Source organism: Sciurus carolinensis, chromosome 3, assembly GCF_902686445.1.
Source record: "Sciurus carolinensis chromosome 3, mSciCar1.2, whole genome shotgun sequence".
NCBI classification, from domain to species: domain Eukaryota; kingdom Metazoa; phylum Chordata; class Mammalia; order Rodentia; family Sciuridae; genus Sciurus; species Sciurus carolinensis.
Window position 1 is genome coordinate 1604024 of NC_062215.1, and position 22412 is coordinate 1626435.

The 22412-nt window shown below is 62.4% G+C and overlaps 1 protein-coding gene across 1 annotated transcript; it reads left to right on the forward strand.

The window, feature by feature from the left end:
* The first annotated feature begins 714 nt into the window (after positions 1 to 714).
* On the forward strand, positions 715 to 22411 carry Cep131 (centrosomal protein 131). Its single transcript, XM_047542679.1, is given in 27 exon segments — positions 715 to 916; positions 2267 to 2459; positions 8188 to 8282; positions 9799 to 9910; positions 10109 to 10230; positions 10893 to 11006; positions 11733 to 11891; positions 13324 to 13441; positions 13818 to 13931; positions 14089 to 14248; positions 14647 to 14741; positions 15278 to 15445; positions 15786 to 15959; positions 16425 to 16550; positions 16699 to 16824; positions 17469 to 17585; positions 18199 to 18301; positions 18844 to 19045; positions 19950 to 20057; positions 20172 to 20289; positions 20390 to 20464; positions 21077 to 21219; positions 21338 to 21515; positions 21587 to 21750; positions 22299 to 22318; positions 22321 to 22358; positions 22394 to 22411. Coding segments are annotated over 26 exon segments (3144 nt in total). The 5' UTR covers positions 715 to 916; positions 2267 to 2282.
* The last annotated feature ends 1 nt before the right edge of the window (position 22412 follows it).

The following is a 22412-nucleotide window of genomic DNA, read 5'->3' on the forward strand; positions in this document are numbered from 1 at the left end:
TCCTGCCCCAGCCTCCCAAACCACTAGGATTACAGGCATGCGCCACCGCACCCGGTGGTTCAAAACTTAAAAAATAAATAAATAAATAAAAAATAACAAAGGCATTTGAGTTTAAGGGGGTAAAAAAGGGAAGGGGGCTGGGGTTGTGGCTCAGTGGTGGAGCGCTTGCCTAGCATGTGTGAGGCACTGGGTTTGATTCTCAGCACCACACATAAATAAATAAAACACAGGTCCATCGACAACTTAAAGTATATACATATTTTTTTTTTTTAAAGATATGTGGAGAGGCCACCATCAGTACGTGTTGTTGAAGAGGGCATCTGATCTGTACATCCAGGGTTTCCTGGGCAGAGGCCGAGAGCCAAAGCGGGGTAAGGGCTCTGACCCCAGTAAGTGGACGCACTCTCTGCGCAGCTTGGCTCCCCGGCGTCGGCTGGTGGAGCGGGTCCCGGGCGGGATCAAGAGGCTCTTTGGCTCCACCCGCTCCGCCCACGCGTTGATCCCGCCCCTGGAAGCTCCTCCCTCTTCCCTGCAGCATCCAATCGTCAGCCAGCCACCGTCGCGGGGCCCTCAGCTCTCCGCCGCTCCTCCCACGCTTGAACTTTCCGAAGGACAGCCCAGTGGTCCAATGAGATCCCGAGAAGCCCAGAGCGGGCGGCCAGAAGGCCAATCCGAGAGCGACGCTGGCAGGAAAGGCGGGCGGGTGACGGACAGGGGAGGCGGTGCCGCACTGGTTGCTAGCCGCGGCCGCTCGCCAGCCCTCCCAGCGATTCATTGTCACCCGCCCGGGGGCACCGCCGGGGACCGCGGGGCGCCAGGTCGCCCACCCGGCCGAGTCCGCGGGTCCCACGCCCCAGCCCCAGCTCGCGCAGGTGAGGGGATCCACGGCCCGCGCAGGTGAGGGGCGTCTGCGCAGGTGAGTCTCGCCCTGCAGGTGAGACGAGGCTCGTGCCCAGGGCGGCCCCAGAAGCCGACGTGGGGTACGGCCGGGCGCCTCGGGACCCCTGCCTATGCCCGGGGAACCGGGGAGACCCGAGCGGCCCGGGGAGAAGCGGAGGGCGCCGCGCCGCGCATGGGCCCTGCCCCCGCGCCCCCGCGTCCCCCACGCCCCCACGCTCCAAGGCCAGGCGGACCCCCGACCTGACCCCACAGGCCCCGGGAGAAACACCTTCTCATCGCGGGTGCGTTTGGCCTCCCAGGTCTGCCTTCCTCCGGCCGGAGGTTTCCATGGAGAGGCTGTGTTTACCACCCTGGAGCCTCGCCGGCTGCACGTGTGGCTGGGACAGCAGAGTCCGCTGATTCCCTCCCGCCGGTGTCCAGCTGGGCGTGACCAGTGCCCAGGAGAGGGGGGTGTAAAATTTCACCAGCAAACCGGAAACAGAGCTGAGGCCACTGACCAGACAGTGGCAGGGCGGCCGCTGGAGAACAGGGGACCTGCTGTGGGGTAGCACCCAGGCAGACTGCCCCACGATGACGGGTTGCCCTTGTCTGGAGTTGGCACACCAGACTCCATGACAGGGTCTGCAACCATGTGTAAAGTTTATGTCCTCATTCACTCAGCACTCACCACCTGAGCACTTTCCGGGTGGGTGTCAGGAACTGTGCCTACAAGGACCCTGTCCTCTCAAGGGACTCACCCAATTCAGGAAACAATCTTGTGTGGTGACTGAAGAGGGCTGGGGTGGGACCAGGTCAGGGAGGCAGAAGGGACACTAAGAGCAGCCAACAGAAGGGGTGGCTGGAGCCCCAAAGTAGGAGAGCCCAGGAAGGGCCAGGGGCTCTGAGAGACCTTGGCCAGAGCTTGGGGACCCTGAGCTTATTGACTTAGAACTTTCAAGACCAAATCCTGGAGTAACTTGGTTGTTGAGTGCACATCCTGTGCTAGCCTCGGGCCACACCTTGTATTGCCTACCCAGAGGCACTTTTAAGATTCCCATTTCACAGAAGAAAGTGGCTCAGACGGATGACGTTCCTTGCTCAGGGTCATGGGGTGGGTAGTAACGGCCGGGCTCATACCCACAGTCACATGCTGCCCACCAGCCTGTTGACCAGAGGCTCCTGCTCAGCCCTGCAGTGGCAAGGGGTTTAGAACAGCCCCTTGTGTTCCTGTCGAGGGGCCCGCCTGGCAGCAAGGCGGTGGTGGGCTCCTGGGCGGTCTGGTGGTAGGTGGGCCCAGTGTCCTGGGCTGGTGAGGCTCTTCATAGTGGTGGGTGAGGGAGCTGCAGTCCCACCAGGAGTCTCACCGCACCTCTTGTTCCCTCCTAAGGCCCGTCACATCCACCATGAAAGGCTCACGGGCCACTGGTGGTGCCCCTGAGGACAACCCAGAAGGCGTGGACCTGCGTCTGACGGGCCTCCCTCTGCCCATGTCCCGGCGTCCCAGCAGTGCCTCTACTGCCAGGCCTGTCGTCCACTCCATCTCCGTGGCCACGGGCAGCAGCACGAGGAGGAAGGCGCTGGTGAGTGCAGGCTAGGGTCCCAGGTCCTGCCCTGCAGGGTTGTCATGGGGCGTTCATCCCCAGGCAGGAGGGTCCAGGCCATGCAGACCTGGGAGCTGACCCACAGGAGATCACAGTGGCCAGCTGGCCTGAGGCAGAGCCCACATCCTAGCACCAGGCCCTGCCTCTCCTGCTCTGCTGCGCCTTGGATTTGTTTGGAATCTTAATAAACAAGGTTGACCTGTGAAGAGAGGGGATGCCAAGCTCCTGTGACTTGGGGAACCCTGGGTGGGCTCAGGTGGACAGGGCAGGGGTCCCCTGCCACCTGTGCAGGGATGACTGAGAGGCCAGCGTCTGGTCCCAGGCGAGTACTCCATAGGGCCTGGGAGCTTGGCTTAGGTGCTCAGCCAGACTGGACTCCCACCCAAGTGCAGTCCTAGTGGGGTCCAGGCAGGGTAGAGAGTAGCCACATGGCTTGGGATGGGTCTGGGGAAGTTTCCCTGTAGACAAAAGGCTTGCCCCTGCTTTCTCCCTAAAAGTCATTCCTGCTAGCTTGAAAGCCAGGTTCCAAACCCAGGACGGTAGTCCAGTAGAGGACCCTCCATCCAAACACTTTCCCAAAGCCCAGAACCCGTATGGTGGGGACCTGGGATGTCCTACTAGGTCACCCCTGGTGGCCCCAGGTTTAAGACACAGTGTGCTGCTTCAGTGGAGGGTTGGGCCTCTCAGGCTAGTGTGTCACTGACACCTGCTGCTCTCTGCAGCCCCACCTTGCTCCAGAGTCGCTGAACCCCCACCTCCCGCCCAGATCCCTCCACTGCCCCTGGAGCCCTAGAAGGGGGCATGGGGCAGGGGTGGTGCAGAGGGTCTGTAGACTCTCTGTGGCACATGTAGTGGAGGTGCTGGCTTGCTAGTGCCCATGGAGACAGCAGCCTGGCTGTGGGTGGCTGCACCTATGGTTGACCTGGGCACCTGTCGCCTTCTCCCACCTTCCTGCTGGAGGGCATTCTGTTCCTGAGCACGGGCTCAAAGCCAAGACCAGCACAGGTCCCGTCCAGGCGTCTTCCTTGGGCTGCACCGTTGCCCACCCAGTGTTGAGGGAGGAGCTAGTGCTTCCTCTCCTTGGCAGAGTGTTCCAACTGTTTACTTCATTTCTCTACATGGCTCGCTCCCTGGCATCCCTGGCAGGGCTCAGGTGTGGGCGTAAAGCCACCGTCCACCAAGAGTTGCTCTGGGCATTGCCTGTTCTCTTGGCCACCTTGCTGCCACTGGTGTCTTTGGGGTTTGTGGGGAGCATTTGCTCTGGCCAGGCTCCACCCCGACACAGGGCTGTGACTCTCTCCTGTCCTCTGCAGGGCTGGAGTAGCCCTTGGCAGGGGGCAATCTTGCTGACCATCAGCCTGGTATTCCCAGAGACTTCCCTCTATCCAGAGCCCTCTGTCCCAAGATTGCCTGGGACACGAGCGCCGTCACTGGTCTTCTGACTGAGGTGACCATCCCGCGATGGAGTTTAGGGCTCCCAGCCTATGACTTTGTGTACCTTCCGAGCACTCCCTTTCCACCTTGGTGCCTTCAGTGAGCACAGGACCCTCTGCCTCCCTGATGTCTGCTGCTCAGCTGGGAGGTGGGGCACAGCTGCCAGAAAGACCCAGACAGGTGACGTTGCCCAAATCCATTTCCTGATGCAGCGACTGTTTGGTTGTTTCAAAAATTCTATGAATGGGACTGGGGCTGTAGCTCCAGGGTAGAGCACTTGCCTAGCACCTGGGTTCCATCCTCAGCACCACATATAGGTAGATAAGTAAAATAAAGGTATTGTGTCTGTCTACGACTACAAATATGTATATTAAAAATGAATTCTATGTATTTTATTTTGAATTGTCAATGCACACGGTTTAAAATGCAGAGGCCCCCAGAAGCGGCCCATCAAGCAGCAGACCTGCCTCTCGCCTCCTGGGCAGCATGTCAGTGTGGCCGTGTGGTCCTGCGGTCTTGTTCCTCCAGTGCACAGACTGCCTGGCATAACACATGTGACTGCTCGCGGCCTTGGCCCTCTTTAACAGCAGGGCAGAAGGTCCTCTGTGGGCAGCCTGCGGGTTGGCCGGCAGCACGCAGTGCCACCCTAGATGTCCTCAGGCCCGCATTTGCAAATGCCTCCGTGACCTTGTAGGGTGACTCCTAAAGGTGGAATTGCTGGTCAGGGCCCATGTCCTTTAGCTTCTTGGCAGGTGTTGCCAAGTTGCTCTTGATAAAGATCGCCGTCACAGGGTGGTGTGGCTCAGCAGAGGAGCCCTGGGCGCTGCAAAAAGAAGCTCGTTGTCCCCATTCCACTCACCTCGTGGCCAGGGAGTGCCACTTGATGGGCTGTGACACAGTATGCCCACAAGCTTTAGTCTTTACTAATTTGATATGTAAAAAAGATGTTTGATGGATCTATTGTTTAGCAGTTTTAGAAAAGTTCATTTCACTTATTAACATCTATATTTTTAGCTTTGCCTCATTTAGGTAAGCACATTGGGAAGAAAATGTAAACAGTATACTAAAGTGTACTTTTAATGAGACATGGTTTTAACAGGACATGGACGTGTAAGTTTGGTGGTTTTATTGCATTGTTAGAAAATTGTTTTAAGATGAAGCCAGGTGCAGTGGCATGCGCCTGTAATCCCTGCTGCTCAGGAGGCTGAGGCAGGAGGATAGTGAGCTCAAAGCCAGCCTCAGCAACTTAGTGAGGTCCTAACTAACTCAGCAAGACCCTGTCTCTAAATAAAATGCCAAAAAGGGGTAGGGATGTGGATGTGGCTCAGTGGTTGAGTGCCCCTGGGTTCAATCCCCGGTACCAAAAAAAAAAAAAAAGATGCAAATAATCAACAATGTTATTTTTATTTCATAATCTGCATGTCATCTTTTACCATATGGTTTTAAATCTTATTATGACTAACAGTTTATTACATGCCTTAATAAAACATAAATATTTTCAAATTCAAATTGATGTTTGGTAATGAGAAAAGTTTGCCTGAGAATTCATCATGTTAGAAATAACAAGGTGCCACAAAAATCAAACACAGGCTTGAAAGTGGGTGGGCAGGACCAGCCTTTGTACCGAAGGACTGTTGGGCAGCCTGGCCAGCAAGAGCCCGGGTGGGAGTCACCTCCATATGTCTTGAACCTAGTGCAGCACTGCCCTTCACTCTGACCGGAGGAGCTTGGGGTCACAGTCTGCGTGATTGGCTGTTTTAGCATGAGGGTGGGCAGAAGGGAAGGGCTGGACGGACTACTGAAGCTGAATACTAGATTCTGCACGTGGGCCCCAGCCTCGCTCTCACAATCACTCCTTGCCATTCGTTTTTCTTTCCTGAGTGGCTGGCGTGGCCATCCCGTGCCGGCTACATGGTCCACTGCATCAGTTGCATTTAGTTCCCAGTCTGATGAGTCTGCCTGAGGCTTCGGTGAATGGTCGCAGCTTCAGATGGAGCGCCCAGGTCGCGCTCACACGTGCTGTAGGTGGTTGCGTTCTGATCGTCCCTCACGGCATTGGCTGAAGCCCACAGTTGTTCACATCCTCAATTTTTGCCCGACATCCTTTTTTGCCCCAGGATCTCAAGTGATACTTGGTCCCCTGGGTCCCCTCGTGACTGAGGTTCAGGCCTTGTCCTCCATCACTGGACAGTTAAGTAGCTCTTCCGCTTGTGCGGTCTGCGGAATGTTCTCATGACTGGGCAGGTGTGGGGGCCCACAGAGCTGATGGCCCTTCATGGCCTCAGGCCTGCCTGCCACTCATCAGGTCCCCTTCCTTGCTTGTGCCCTGAAGGCTCTCGCTCACGCGGCCTACACCTGGGGACCTGAGGGCCCGCTCCAGCCAGAATGCCTCTGTGGGTCCTGTGGTCATGACCACCGGCTTCTCGCCGTGGCCTAGCGGGTGGGGCTGCACAGCAGAGTGTGCCCCCTCCCGTGGCCCTGCTGGTCCACTGGCTGCAGCTTTGGCCCCGGGCACTCTTGCCCCGGCTGCTGCCTCCCTCGGACTGGCCCCAGTTTTGGTTTGGAGCACTCGCTTTCTTACTTTCTGGCCCGACAAGCTGCTCTGGCTGCATCTTATGTGTTCTGCTTTCCTCTGGTCCACACAGAGGCGTGGTGGGCACATGCTGGGCAACCTCAGCCTGCAGCCCCTCCGCAGGTAGACCGGCACCACGTGTCCACACCCCATCCCACCTCACCTTGCTGTGGCCCAGACCCCGCTTGCAAATCATACTGTTGGACCAGCAGACTGGCCCAGGGCCACAGGTAAACTGGTATTTTGATCAGGCGGGATATTCTGGGGGCTTAGAGGTCACCTCCCAGAGGCCGAGGGTGGAGGCTGGGGCTCCCTCTGGCAAGGCCCAGGCCTCTGCTGCCTCCTCTCCCTGAGCAGGTACACGCTCACCTCAGCCGTCCTGAGGAGGCAAAGGGTGCCCTTCTGCTCCTGTCTGACAGGCACAGGGCCGAGGCCAGGCAGACCTTCCTGGGTCTCCTAGAAGAGGCGCGACCTCTCCCAGCCCACTGACCCCCAGCTCTGGCTCTCGCTCAGCCCTGGGTGCTGGGTCCACGCCCCGTCCCTGACCACAGGTCTGTCCTCTCGACACCTTTTCCAGTGCCTGGCCTTGGGCCCCTGGTATGGTCCAGCTGGGACGGTCACAGGAATAGCACTGAGTGTGTCACTGACCCAGGAGACTTGGCAGCTACCTCTGGAAGGACACTGAGGGTCAGCGAGGGTCTGCTGCCCACAGCTGGTGTGGGCAGTGTGAGTCCTCTGCTGGGAGGTGGGCGCTCGCACCATCTGTGTCAGAGCCCTGAGCCCGTGTGGCTGCTGCGGGCCGTGGGGAGGTGCCCCGGTGCAGTGCCCGCTTCCTGGTCCCTGTATGTGACCGGGTTCTTGGTTTTGTGCTTTGTCGTCTTTGGGGGACTTGCTTTTAGCTTAAGGATTCGGATTTAAAAATAAAGCTGGAAGTCTGTCTGTTTTTCTGGTCCGGAGGCCTCACTGTGGGGTGGACACCCGTCTGAGTCAGGCTGAGTCTCACTGACCGCGAGGACGGCAGTGGGGTGGGGAGGGTCCCCAGCTGCTTCCCACTTGATTCTTTTCCTCAAAATGCTTGATTTGGAAGACGTTTAGGCTGCAGGGAGGTTGGGAGGGTGGCCTCGGGCAGGTGCAGGACCTTCTCCCCATAGGAGTGGTGTGCGTCCCCCCTGCCTTGGCGGCTGCGGAGTCCCTCACCGCCTCCTGCCGGGGAGCAGCTTGCCCAGCAGCCCTCGGTGGCTTGTCCTGGGACCAGGAGGCATGGCGCTGCCTCCTCCGTGTGACCTGCACGTGGAGTGCTCTCCACCCGACAGCCTCCGCCCAGGGCTTGCAGACTGCTGCTCTGTGCCCACTCTCGCTCGGGGCCCCGCTGCCCCTGGTGCCCTAATCTCCACCCCCGCCCACATGCCGCCCCAGAGCTGCCCTGGGTGCGCTTCACCTCACAGACGGCAGCCCTGCCTGGCCTGCCGTCGACCCTTCCCACCTGTGGAGCCAAGGGCTCCCTACCTGCTCAGGAAGTCCAGGCTCTAGGGTCAGGGCCTGCCCAACACCCCACACTGCCCTCTTGTCCTGCCTGCCTGTTTGCTTGCCACCTTGAGTCCCAGTTCATTCCTGAACCCAGGATGCCCTCCATCCTGTCTGAGTAGGCGGACAAGGGTCTGAGTCCTTGGCCACTGAGTGGCTTTCTCTCCCTTTCTGCAGGAGGCCACAGGGCCTGGGGGCTCGCGGGCCATCAACAACCTTCGAAGATCTAATAGCACCACACAGGTCAGCCAGCCATGGACCAGCTCCCCCAGGTAACCCTCAGCCCCACTGGGTAACCTGGTCTCCCTGGGTTCTCCCAGTGCCCTCCGGTAGCCCAGTCCCCAGGTAGCCCCTGTCCTCTTCTGCCTTAGCCTCAGCCCTTTTTCCAGCTCCACCTGTGGCCCCCTCATGGGGCCCTTGAGCTGGGTGGGGAGGCCACCAGCAGGCAGCCCGTCCTGTCTCATTGGCAGGGACACTGCAGACTGGGTCCTCCAGGCAGATCGCCCACCTGCGTCCTCTGCTTCTGTTGCTGGGCGTGGTGGCAGGTGGGTGCAGCCCTCACAGGCCTTCGTCCCACTTCGTTCCAGCCTTGCCCACTGTCCCCTTGTGGTCAGACCTGTGTGCAGGAGGCACCAGCGTCCTGCGGTTCCCAGTCCTGCCTGTGAGCCCCGCGTCTGTCTTCACCCAGTGAAGCGGTGGCTGCCCTCTGGCTCCACTCCAGTGGGAGGGACGAGCTGCCTCTGGCCCCGTGCCAGCTTGGGGACCCTGCTGCACATTGAGTGGCGGCACTGCTCCCACACACCTGCTCCCACACACCTGGTCAGCAAGAGGGTGATGCTGCCTTGGGGCTGAAGGTGTGTGGACTCTGAAGTGGGCCAGCCGAGGGGTCACCTCCCCTGGAGGAGCAGGATGGGGCTGCCCCACCCAGATTAGCTGGCCTCAGGAGTTGGCATCACGTGTCCACCAGAGGCAACATCAGAGCCCAGGACTGGCACGAAGCAGCTGAGATGCTTGCTGTGCTTTGTATTTATTTTTTGGTCTTGGGGATTGAACCAGGGCCTCGTGTGCTGGACAAGTGCAGTGACCACTAGTACGTGGAGTTGTCCAGCCAGCGCCCCACCGAGCTTTCAGTGCTGGTCAGCGCAGCATTCCCTTTCATGCTTGATTAGTACCTCACTGGCCTGGTGTGGTGGCCATGATCCCAGCAACTCAGGAGGCTGAGGCAGGAGGACCCAAGTTCAAGGTCAGCCTGGGCAACTTAGTGAGGTCCTAAGCAACTTACCAAGACTCCATCTCAAAAGTAAGAAGGGCTGGGGATGAAGCTCAGCGGCTAAGCATCCCTGGGTTCAATCCCTGGTACAAAATAATAATAAAATAATAATAACCCTACATACTGTGTGGATGGACCACGTTTTCATCAGAGCAGCCTGGTGGGGCAGCTGGGGCTCCTGCCCCAGGTAGATTTGGAGATGGGGCCAGGTGTGTCCTAGACCACTTGGGGGCCCCTGCGGTCCCCTTTGACCATAGGGAAGAGAGTGGCGGCAGTGTCCTCTTGGTCCTCGGAAGTCTGAGCTCGGAGCAGCCACGCCCCTCAGGCTCGCCCTGCCGAGCCCCACTGCTGGCCTCAGCTGCTGGTCAGGCCTAAGGAGCCAGCTTGCTGCAGCTGGGAGCAGAAGCTCTCACTGAGTCACGGCCCCTCTGTGCTCTCTGAGATGTGGCCCTGTCTTCCTGGGACCGGCCTCCCAGTGGGCTGACCTTGTCCTCATGTGCTGTCCTCTCATTTCACAGGCCGGCAGAGCCCACTGACTTCCTGACGCTGTTTGAGGGTGACCCTGGCGGGAGGAGCCTGGCCAGTCTGCCCAAGCCGTGCCATGGGAAGGGGGCCACGTGGAATGTCCTGGTGAGGCGGCTGAAGTGGCGTGTGTCCTGGTCCTGCCCCCAGGACCGCCGTCCGGCTCCTCTGGGCCTTTTGCCTTTGTCTTGGTCAGCAGGCTTCAGTCTGCATGCCTGGGCCCTCGGGGTGCCTCTCTTGGGGGGCAGCAGTGGTGGGAAGACAAGGCCCCGGCGTGGGCCTAGAGGGTGTCCCCTGTGCCTCCAGGATGATCAGCCCAGGGCCTTCGCCTCGCCGGCCAGTGCCCAGAGTTCCAGCACCCTCAACTCCCCGGTGGGCCCACGGAGGAGGGAGTGCAGCCTGGCACCCAGCTTCACGGCCAACAACAGGTAGCGCCTCCGCTGTGTTTGCGGTGGCACCAGCTTCTTTGGAATGAGTGACTTTCTTTGCCCACAGGCAGAGGCTGCAAGGTGGGGTCTTGGGGGCTGTTGGCCACTGCTTAAGGAGGGGGTTGTGCTCGACAGGCAGGCTAGTGAGGCTGCACTGCGGCCTGCCACGTCCCACGGGGCGCCCCGCTCTCCAGAGGCCACAGGCCCCTGGCTTTGCTCTTGAGCCTCCGTGCAGGGAAGCTTGCGTGGGGCTGTGTGACCTTCTCAAGGTTCCCTGGAAGCTGAGCTTCAAGGCTTGTGTCTGGTGGTGGGGACCATGTGGCCCTCGGGCCCAAAGTGACTGTCTCATCAGGGCTGCAGTGCTCACTCAGGGTCTCGCTCACTGGGGCGCCCACCCACCAGAGTGTCCGGGAGCGCTGGGCAAGCTGGCGGGGCAGGGGAAGCCCCAGAGAAAGCAGCAGGCCAGCTCCCAGCCTTGGAGGCAGGCCCGGCACTCTCGGCCTGCGCGGGGCACAGGAAGGGCTGCTCCGCCCCGTGCTGCATGCGGCCCGAGACTCCTGGGCCGACTCCTGGTGGTGACGCCCAAGCCTGGCCCCCTGCACACCTACGCCTGCCAAGCAGCCCTCTGCTCCCATGCCCACGCGCCCCGCTCTCTCTGGCAGGAGCAGCAAGGGCGCCGTGGGCAACTGTGTCACCAGCATGGTGCACAACCACTACAGCCCCTCGGAGAAGGCGCCCCCAAGCAAGAGCTCCAACCAGACGGCCCCCTCCCTCAAGTAAGGCTGGCGCCCTCCCAGGGGTGCGAGGCCAGAAGGCCGTGTCAGCAGGGCGCGTGCGCACACACCGAGAGCGCCTGGGCCCGGGCAGCGGGTCCCTCTCCCTCAGTGCTGTCGCCCAGTCCTGCTGGGGCCCTGCCCAGCCCTGTCCAGAACTGAAGGTGTCCCTGTGGGGTGACTGAGAGGAAAAGGGAGCCCCTACACTGCTTTGCTGAGTGGACGGCCCTCTAGCTTCCCTGAGCCCAGCCAGCTGTGAACTCCTGTAGCTTCTGAGAACTTCTTCCTTTTGTAAATGTAAAGAATAACCGGCCCAGTGGTGCATGCCTGTGATCACAGATGCCTGTACTCTCAGCTACTCAGGAGGCTGAGGCAGGAGGATCCCAAGTTTGAGGCCATCCTGGGCAACTTAGTGAGGCCCTAAGCAATTTAGTGAGACCTTGTCTCAAAATAAAATTGGGGATGTGGTTCAGTGGTACAGCATCCCTGAACCCCCAGTACCACTTTAAAAAAAAAGTGTAGGTAAAGGCCATTAGCTTGGGTGCTGGCTGGTGGGTCTGTCAGAGTACAGGTGTCCACAGGGACTGGCCAGGTCGGGTGGGGAGGCCAGCCTCTTGCTGTGCCTGTAGACCTTCTCCAGGCTCAGAGCCCAGGATGGCTGGGACTCCACCTGGCACCCTGGGCAGAGCCACTCCTGGGACAACGAGTTGGGATTTCTCTTCCGATTAGCAACATCATCAAGGCAGCCACCAGCGAGGGCAGTGAGGGCAGCAGCTTCCGGAAGCCCTGCAAGAACTTCACCACTGACCACATGGTCCAGGGCACCCCTGGGGGGACTGCCGCCAACCTGCTGAGGCGGAAGGAGGTGACAGAGGAGGAGGCAGAGAGGTGATGCTCATGGGGAGCCGGGCAGGGCACGGGGGTCGAGGACTCCCGGGAGCCTCGTCCAGGTGTGGCGAAGTGGAGAGGCTGACAGACCACCTGTAGTGGGACTCCATTTGCACAGAATGCCAAGGAAAGGCAGATCCTTAGAGGCAGAAAGGGAGCAGTGACTGCCAGGGGACACAGGGTGACCATGGCCTTTGAGGCAGTGGGAACATTCTAGAGCTGGATTGTGCTGGTGGTTACAGACTTTGTAAATTTGCTAAAAATCATGATATTGCTGAAAGTGGGCAGGTTTTAATAGTGTATGAATTCTATTCAGTAAAGTTGTTAATTAAAAAAAACTTTATGGGGCTGGGTATGGTGGTGCCCACCTGTAATCCCAGCAGCTCAGGAGGCTGAGGCAGGAGGATCACAAGTTCAAGGCCAGCCTCAGCAACTTAGTGAGGCCCTAAGCAATTTAGTAAAACCCTGTCAAAAGTGCTGGGGACGTGGCTCTGTGGTTAGGCACCCCCGGGATTACTCCTTGTACCCCCAGAAAAAGGGAAAGAAGATACAAAACTGAGAACAAAAGGACCCATGGCTGTGTACTTGAAGCCGCCCTCGGGGCTGCAGGGTGGATGTAGGTGGAGCCGCAGGACCCTGATCCTGGCCTGCCCCACTTAGCAGCCAGACAACTGCTGCAGACGCCTCCACCTGGCCTCAGTGACCACCAGCCCGCTGTCCCTGCTGCAGCTCCTCAAAGACTCTTAGGGCACCCTCGGTGGACGGGACACACTCGCTGAGCCAGGGCCTTCGTAGCAGTCGACATCCACACTAGAGTTCTCCCTTGGTGTCTTTGCTGAAGGATCCACACTTGGTCCTTAGAACCCAAGTTTAGAATTTTGGTTTAATCAGCTTTATTGAATACAATCATACAGGGTAAAATGCATCCCTTTGACAAATGTATACAGTGGTGTCTACAGATGCAGTGCACCAAGACTAGACCATTGGAGTTCCAAGGTTCCCTTGAGTCCTTTTCATCCACTCGCCAGGCCCCACCCAGCAGCCCTGGCTGTTCTGACGTGCCCCAGTCCAAGCCCTGTCCGTGGTCCTCTGCCCGCTCCTGCTGAGCAGTGTCCTGTTGCCTGGGTGCACCTGTGTCCACTCTGAAGACAGTGGAGCATGTTTGGGTTGCTTCCAGTTGGTGGCTCTTGTGCACAGACTACCCAAGTCTGTGGATAGACGACTCCTGCTTTTCCTAGGACCCCCTGGGAGGTTAGGCTTGGGGTTTAGTGGGAGGAGCCCTGGAGGGCTGGTCCTGTCACGGTTCAGCGGAGCAAGGGCTGTGTGCAACCACCAGCTTTGCTTTGCCCGGCTGGGCCTCGAGTCTGCAGGTTCCTGCAGGACCTGGGGGACACTGGGCCCCTCTCCGTCCTGAAGCCTGCTCTCTGGGCAGGTTTATTCACCAGGTGAACCAGGCCGCTGTCACCATCCAGCGCTGGTACCGCCACCAGGTGCAGCGCCGCCGAGCAGGAGTTACAAGCCTGGGGCACTTGCTGGCGTCCACGCGTGAGGTCAGTGTGGGCGTCACTGCTCTGGGCTCCCCCTGGGCGGTGCAGAGGTCCAGGTCTGAACTGGGCATAGGCAGTTTCTGGGACCAGCAGAACTGAGACCTGGAACCACACAGGTGTGTACCCCTCTGTGGCCCACGTGATTCTTGTGGGGACCATGGTCAGGCTTGTGTGCCGGCAAACCCTGCTGGTCCCAGGAGGCCTCTGCATGGGCACCTGACCCCGAGGCACCATGCTGCCTCCCCCGAGGGCTTGCCCCTCGTGGGCAGAGGGGGCAGGTTCAGGGTCGTGGGGGCTTGCCTCACCTTCCCAGTGAACTTGCAGACCCTGGGGACCCCATGTGCCCGGGTGCAAAGGCTCCATGTAGCTCTTCTGGCAGGGGCAGCAGCGACTGGGCGGCGGCAACCTCCTGGATCTGCACCGGCAGAAGGAGGTAGCGAGGAGGAAGGCCCGAGAGGAGAAGGCTCGCCAGGCCAGGCAGGCGGCCATTCAGGTGCCATTGGGCCCCCGTGGCACCTGAACAGCTGAACCCCAAGCCCAACTCCGGCACTGCTGCCTGGAGTCCTCAGGACGTCGAGCCCCAGGGCAGCTGGGTGGTGGGAGGCCACAGGGCAGGCCTGGGGCACTGCTCAGAGATGCTTCCCTGGCAGGAGCTGCGGCAGAAGCGAGCCCAGAAATCAGGCAAGGCCGAGCACGGACCGCCCAAGGAGAGCCCGGAAACCAGAGCAGCGGTGCAGCCTCGGCCCCCCACAGAGCCATCCCTGACACCGGGCGGTGACACCTGCCAGCCCCCCAAGGCCAACAACACTGGTGAGTGACTCCAGTCCACCCTGGCCCTGGAGGCTGCGACTGGGAAGGAGGCAGGGCCTCTGTCATCATACCCTGGCCCTGGTGCTGTGGCCAGGTGGGCGGCTTCCCCCCACCAGCCTGGGCCCATGGTAACACCTCACACCACCTCCGCTCCTGACCAGCTCACCTGTACAGTTGGACTTGAGGTGCTCAGGCCCTTGCCAGCTGGTCCTGGATGTGGGACCCACGGAGCATCGAGGCTGAGAGCCTGAGGTTGCCTGCACTAGCTCCCCAACCTCGGCCCCTGGAAGACAGGGCCTCCCAGGGCCTCTGCTCTGCGGGTTGCACCTGCCTCCCCCGTACCTGGCTCCTTCCCAGGCTCCTCCAGTTTCAAGAAACTGCTGTATTCTGTTGGGCAGGCACCAGCGTCCACTGCATAGGCCCCAGGAACCCCTGCCCACCTGCCTCTGATTCGGCCTCAGAGCCCCAACTGTCTCCGGAGGACAAACCACAGGTCTGGGCATAGCTTGCCCTTCCTTCCTTTCTGGACTTTGGTTTTGAGGGACATGTCCATGCCAGGAGTGGCCTGAGCCAACCTGTTTCCTGCCCCCTCCTCAGCTGGGTTCCCCCGAAAGGCTGCCCCAGCAGAGCAGCAGGCTAGGGGAGCCCTCATTGGGGTGGGATCTCACAGAATTGCTCTGGAACCCTGTAAGGTTTTCACGTTGGCTCTGGGTGGGGCCTTGTGTCCCTGTCCACAGAAAGAGCTTGAAGGTCAGAGAGGTCAGGGGGCAGTGAGGCCACCAGGCTGCTCAGTGATGTGGCTGAATGGCCAAGCCTGTCTATTTTCCTGGAGAAAGGGCCCTGAGATGTCGCCACAGGTGGAGTTGCTTCCACCCCACAAGGTGGGCTAGGGAGCCACAGGAAGTAGGCAGCAGAGGCCCCAACCCAGCCCCTCTGTGGTCCACCTTGTACACGAGTGTTGCTGTTGGCCACCAGTGGCCTTGCTGGCTGCTTCTCCCCGCCTGTCTACTGTGAGACATCCTGTCCCAGGACGTGGCCAGTGAGGACGTGGAGACGGTGGGCCCCACCAGGAGTAGATTCAAGTCCAGGGCAACCCTGGACGAGCTGCTGGACATGCTGAAGCTGCTGGAGGAGGACCCCGAGCCCCTGCCTCATCCCAGCGCCTATCACAAGGACAGATACGCTTGGATCGATGAGGTGACTCAGCCACAGGACCCTCACCCCCACCGGGGTGCTGCCACCATGCTCACAGGCCAAGAGGTCAGGGAAAGCAGGGTGGACCAGCCCCTGGCTTCAGTCGAGACCCTGACAAGCCAGTTGGACCTCACTGGCCCAGCTGTCCCCTCCTGAACAGTGACCCTGAGGTTAGGACACAGAAGAACCCTGGGTGGGCGATGCCCCCGCATCTGGCAGGCCCAGCCACGGCCTAGCCGCTCCTCCTCCCCGCTTCTGCTTCCAGCAGAGCAGCCCAGCACTAGGGGACCCTGAGTGCGTGGGCCGCCCTGGCAGCACCCAATGCTGGGCCCCCGCCCCACAGGACAGTGCCAGCTCCCTGACAGCTGACAACCTGGAGAGATTTGGGAAACTCAGTGCACCCCACAGCCCCCCCGAGGACGGGACGCTGCTGTCAGAGGCCAAGCTGCAGAGCGTCATGAGCTTCCTGGACGAGATGGAGAAGTCGGGGCAGGGCCGGCCGTCGCCACAGCCGGAGGTGAGCCCCGCCAGGCCCCTGGCGGTAGCCTGGCCCACCCCACCCGAGCAGGGGGGCGACTGGCAGGGCCGGCTCTCCCAGGCGGATTCCTCTCTGGAGGGGCCTCAAGCCGCCTCCCCACGCTCTGTTCATCTGGACCCTCCTGGCACCCTGTGCCACGTCCGTCCTGGGTGAAGGCCAGCGGCCAGGCTGAGTGGAGTGGTGCCCACTTTGTTGTCACGGGCAGGGAGGTCAGAGTGGAGGTAATGTTTCCAGTGGCTGCGTTCGCACGAGGTCGCGGCCCCCCTCTCCTGTACTGAGCAGGACAACGGTCTCGGGTGAGCCGGCCCTCAGATGCCTGCACCTCGCTGCTCCTCCCTCTGAGGGTCCCGTGGAGGGCCGGCAGGTGGCCCCGCACACGTCCCTGCCGCCTTCTGGCCATCCCCCGGTGAGCAGTAGGTGCCTGATGCTTGGCCACATCTGCAGGGGCTGGTGCCGGACGTGGGGCGTGGGCACCCAGAGCTGGCCCCGGAGGGGAGCGTGTCCGTGATGCGGCTGAAGCTGGAGGTGGAGGAGCAGAAGCAGGCCGTGGTGCTGCTGCAGAGGGCGCTGGTGAGGCCCGAGCCATCGCCAGGGCTGCCCGCGGGCGCCGCTTTCTTCCCTGAGGCCCTCTGTGCCGTCTTCCCACGGTCGTCAGGCCCAGCCCTGGGTCTCTGGCTGGCCGGCGCCAGCACCTCCCTCCCGCCCACTCCCCGCACAGGCGCAGCAGCGAGACCTCACGGTCCGGCGGGTCAGAGAGACAGAAAAGGAGCTGAGGCGGCAGCTGCGGCAACAGAAGGAGCACTATGAGGCCACCATCCAGCGGCACCTGACCTTCATTGACCAGGTGACGCCTCCCAGGGCTGGGAAGATCTCGCAGGCCCCAGGCTTCCAGAGCAGGGGGCTGGCTGCAGGTGCAGCTGGCCTGGGGCCCACGGAGCCTGCTGTGTGTGCCCAGGGTGGCGGGCCGGTGGCGCATAACCAGTGGTCCCTTGGAGGAGGCAGGCAGTCTAGAGCCGGCTCCCTGCTGGCCCAACAGGGAGGTGTCCTGGACAAATTTCAAACTTTTCTGTGCTGTGCCAGGGTCATCAAACCCCTGGAGGGCCACTCCTGGTCTCTTGGGGCTTCTGGGGTAGTCAGAGTGCCCCAGCGAGAGTAGCAGAAGCTTTTTGGCTGCCCCTCAGCTCAGCCACACCCCTGGCCAGATCTGGAGAAAGCTCCTGGCCTGGGGCTGGAAAGATGGTGGCCACTGCTGCTGGTCGACATAAGTGTCCCCGGTCGGGAGTCAGGCTGGTGTGGTCCCTACTGGGCTTCTCTGACGTCCACCCCATCCTCCAGGTCAAGGACCAGGAGGGACAGCAGCCCCATGTCCATGTGCACATATGGTCCTCCTGCTGGCCCAAATCCAGCCACAGACCAAGGACAGGGAGGTCCTGGGAGTGAGGCCTCCCCTGGGTGGGGGCCTTTGTCAGAGCCTTACCCCCTTCACAGCTGATCGAAGACAAGAAGGTCCTGAGTGGCAAGTGTGAAGCCATGGTGGCCGAGCTGAAGCGGGGGGACCAGCAGAGCCGGGAGCGCGTGGCCCAGATGCAGGAGCAGCACCAGCTGGTGAGCCCACTGTGGCCAGGGTGGCCCGCTGGGCCTCATGGTCCTTGCTCAGCTGGGCAGCAGATCCCTGAGGATGTGGGTTCAGACAGGAGGGCTGTTCCTGGCACCAAGCTGCATCTGCCCCGGGGCTGCTTCCATGGTTCCTCCGAGCCCTGCCCTGCGGTGGGGTTTCCATGCCCCAGATCCAGACATGGCACCTGTCTGGCCCTTCCCAGAGGCAGTGGCCCTGGACTCAGGAGGCCAGGTCCAGCTCACAGGGCCAGGACCACTCCCGGCATCTTCCTGCTTGGCGGCCAGGGCTGGTTGAGAGGCTGCCTCAGCTGCCTCGCTGTGCTTCCCATCTGGACGCCAAGCCCCAGAGCCCATCCCAGACCTGAGCCCAGATTCTGAGTGGGGTTGGCACCAGCATTGCCAAAGGCTCCCGAGTCCGTGGCTGACAGCCAGCACTGAGGCCCCAGCCACAGGGGAGAGCAGGGCTCTCTGTCCCAGCAGGCCAGCGTCACCCTCCAGGGCCTGCAGGTGGGAGGCTGCCGCCCTGCTCAGGCCATGGGTGTGGCAGAGGGGCCAGACGTCATCGGCACCTTCTCTTTCCACTTCCTATCCTTACTCGTAGGAGATCAAGAAACTCAAAGAACTGATGAGTGCAACAGAGAAAGTCCGCAGGGAGAAGTGGATCAGCGAGAAAACCAAGAAGATCAAGGAGATCACCGTCCGAGGTGGGGCCCACCCCAGCACTGGCTCGGTGCTTCTGAGGGGGAAGGGCGGAACGCACCCCTGACCCTGCACGGCGGGCGGTGTGGGGGGTGGCCTCCCTGGCCAGGCACAGAGGCTGGAGCCCAGGGGCAGAGCCTGCCTCCCTTGGGCTGGGCTTGGAGAAATCAGGGGTTAGTGGGCGACTGGCACGCAGGCCGCACTGGGGATCAGCAGCAGGGGGTGGGAGGTGGGGCACTGGGCTCCAGGGCGCTGTCCCAGGGAGCCAAGAGCCTCCGTGGCTCACCCGGCTCTCCTGGTCTGGCCCCTTGTCCCAGAACCTCTCCCTCCAGGGCCCTGGACGCCCGTGCTGGGAGATCTAATGGCTAGAGCACAGTCAGGGGGCACTGCGCTGCAGGTGGGACGGGCACTGTAGCCCCCTGCAGCAGCTGCAGGGTGACCCCCAGGAGCAGGCACTGGGCAGCCCTGCCCCTGGCCTGCGGCCCTCACGCTCGGCTGTGCTTGGAGGGAGGTCGAGGTGGCGCCTGCAGCTGTGCCCCACCCCCAGGCCTGGAGCCTGAGATCCAGAAGCTCATCGCCAAACACAAGCAGGAGGTGCGGAGGCTCAGGGGCCTGCACGAGGCGGAACTGCTGCAGCGGGAGGAGCAGGCCGCGCAGCGCTGCCTGCGCCAGGCCGAGGACCTGCGGGAGCAGCTGGAGCGCGAGAAGGAGGCGCTGGGCCAGCGGGAGCGCGAGCGAGCCCAGCGGCGGTGAGCACCTGTACCTCCCGGCTGCCCAGGGCCAGGGGCCTGCGAGGGCTGGGGATGTACCAGACCCCCGTCCAGAGCAGGGTGCTACCTCTCCAGACCCTGTGGGCACCTCCCGAAGGCCCGGGTCTGGGGGTCTTGGTGCAGCTGCCCAGGAGGGCACAGGAAGCTGTGGCCCCAGAAGAGCAGCCCTGCCTCTCTCGGCACCCGCGGCTCCTTCGTGCTTGCGGGTGCAGCCCCTGTGCCGGCCCGCGGGTCCCTCCGTGAGGCTGGGTTGTGGCTGGGGAGGTGTGCAGACTTCCACAGCTGGCTCAGAGCACTCAGCCCCAGACGGGGCTCCGAGGTCCCTCTGGTGCCCCGAACAGCCTCTTGCCCTCAGCTCTTTGGCCCCCTGGGTGGGGGTGGGGGGTGTTGGCCAGACTAGGCTGGGTGTGACTAGGCTGGGCCCCCAGACCCTGGGGACCCGCTGGCAATGGCCAGTACCTACAGGCAGCCCCTTCTGCGTGGCTGGCCCTTCCAAAACACAGCTGGCCAGACCCACAGCCCTGCCCTGGTGGGATGAGGACCCAGGCCTGAGGCCGCTTGCCCCACCGTGGAACCCACACCTGGCGCCCTCACACAGGGAAGAGGCCCTCCTCGCCTGCTGGCTGAGCAGGACGAGGTCGGTGTGAGGACACAGGGACAGGAGAGGAGGCCCCGCCTCGGGCTGCAGTTGAGAGGTGGGGTTTCAGCAGCGGCAGCGGGCCCACGGCCTGGCTTCACTGCCCTGGGCGGCGGCCATGACGGGCATCACACGTCCCGGGAAGGATGCTCGGGGCCACTTGTGGCCCAGGGCTGCCCCGCCCCTGCCGCGTGAGCGTCCTGGGGCCCCGGCCCTGCCCAGGCGAGCCAGGCCCGTGGCCCGCAGGCTGGAGCAGCACCTGGAGCAGGAGCAGCGAGCCCTGGAGCGGCAGCGGCAGCGGCTGAGCAGCGAGGCGGCTGAGGAAAGGGAGCGACTGGGCCAGCAGGCAGCCAGGTGCCACCTGGGGGCTGCTGGCCCTTCTTGGAGCGTCCCCTCACACGCCCACAGACTGCTCATGCGGTGACCCCTCCATACCCGTTGCCCACTGACCCCTGCCCTGGCCTGCAGGCAGCGGGCGGAGCTGGAAGAGCTGAGGCAGCAGCTGCAGGACAGCAGCGCAGCACTGACCCGAGCCCTGAGGGCTGAGTTCGAGAAGGGCCGCGAGGAGCAGGAGCGTCGGCACCAGGTCCCCTGCCCAGTGCCGAGCCTGGTGTCCGGTGGGGTGAGGGTCTGGGCTCTGGGTGGGCAGGGCTGGATAGTGGCTGTCACGCCCTGTCCCCCTCCAGGTGGAACTGAAGGCGCTGAAGGAGCAGCTGGAGGTGGAGAAGCAGGCATGGACGGCCAACTGCGCCAAGAAGGAGGTGGGCGGGCGGGCGGCTCCAGGCCTCCTGGGCCCTCCCAGGGGTTACACAGGGCTGTGTGGGGCTCTGCCTCCCTCTGAGCTTGTGGGCTGCTCTCCGTCATCCTGTGGCCACAGGAAAACCAGGAGTGGGCAGTGAGAGGACGGCCTGGTCAGGGCGGCTTGTCCTTGGCCAGCAGCCACCTGCCCGTGCCCCTGTCAGCTGCTTCTCAGCCTGTGGGGCACCCTCCTTGGCCTCCGCTGTTTCCTCTTGGCAATTTCCAAACAGCTTCCAAAGGCTGGCCCCATTTACGCTGTCCAGGCCAGGGGCTGCCCAGCCCCACTTAGCAACGTGGCAGGTTCCCTTTGTCCCCAGCCCGTCTGGTGGCAGAGTGGCATTTGGTCATCCTTAGCTGGGGGTCTCCAAGGAGAGGACTGTCATGCTGGCCGCCTTGTCCAAAGACCACAGCACCTGGGGGTCGGGGACAAGACCTCTGCCCCTGGAACCTGTGTGTGTCCCTGTGGTCAGAGAAGGGAGCCCCAGGAACCCTGCTGCTGCCCTGCCCTGTGCTTCCCTCTGTCCCCCTTGTCCTCCACCCTTGGTGGTTCCCAGGCCAGCTGCCTGTCCCCACAGGAAGTGTGGCAACTGAACCGGGAACGTGAGCTCAAGGAGGAAATCCGGAAAGGCCGAGACCAGGAGATTGAGCTGGTCATCCACCGACTGGAGGCCGACATGACCCTGGCCAAAGAAGAGAGCGAGCGGGCAGCTGAGAGCCGGTGAGGCCTCCAGTGTGCGAGCGAGGGGCCAGGGGCTGGCGCCGGGCCGCTCGGGTCGCCCAGGCGAGGGGAGAGGGAGCTGCCCAGGCCACTCTTGCCCGCACCCTGCCCACCGCAGCATCAAGCGCGTGCGGGACCAGTACGAGGCAGAGCTCTCCGAGCTGGAGCAGTCCCGGCGGGAGCTGCAGGCACGGTGCGCGGAGCTGAAGGGGCGCCTCGGGGCGGCCGAGCAGGAGCAGGAGCGCCTGCAGGCCCTGGTGCGGCAGAGGGAGAAGGAGCTGGCCGACCTGCGGGCGGTGAGTGGCCTGGCCCTCCCGCGGCAGAGCCCACCGCTGCGGGAGGCTGCTCATGCCGTCCCTGCCACCAGGTCAACGCAGAGCTGTCCAGCGAGCGAGGCAGCCTGGCCGAGGTGGTCCACCAGGAGTTCGCGGGCCGGCTGGCGGCCTCTGAGGAGGAGAACCGGCGGGTCAAGGCTGAGCTGGCCGAGCTGCAGGCCCGCCAGCAGCTGGAGCTGGACGAGGTGCACCGGAGGTGGGTGGCCAGGGTTGCAGGGGCTGGAGGCAGAGGGCGGGGCAGCGGGCAGGATCCCCGCAGCACCGGGGCAGAGGGCACCTCAGATGAGGAAGCAGCAAGGTGAAGGCCTCCAGCTTCCGGGGTGCAGGCTGCCTTGGGCAGGGCTGGCCCACGGTCCAGGTCTGTGTCCAGGAAGCACTTGTTCCTGGGCATCGGGGGCCTGGCCTCGCCCGGGAGCTCCTGAGCAGCTTGCTTCAGCTGGGGCTCTGCATGCTCTTCTCTGGGGGCAGCCCCAGGGCCTCCTGAGGGCCGGAGGCCTGGTCAGGCCAGGCGAGGTACAGCAAGGGCGACGCTGCCCCGGCACCTGGTCCTCCTGTCACTGCCCACACTGGCCGTGGCCTGGCACACCTGTCTTGGCACTGCCCGCTGCTCTGGAAACCCTCTCTGGGTCTGACTCCCTAAAGGCAGCTTCTCTGGGCCATGGCTGAGGACAGCTTTGGGGGTGTGGTTGGTGGGCAAGGTTGGATGGCTGCCCAGGCAGGCTGGCCCACTGTGTGTTGCTGCAGGGTGAAGACGGCCCTCGCAAGGAGGAGGAGGCTGTGAGCAGCCTCCAGAGACAGCGTGAGGTGGGTCCCAGGGCCCCTGGCGGGTCCTGCCTGAGCGGGGGGCACCCACCTGAC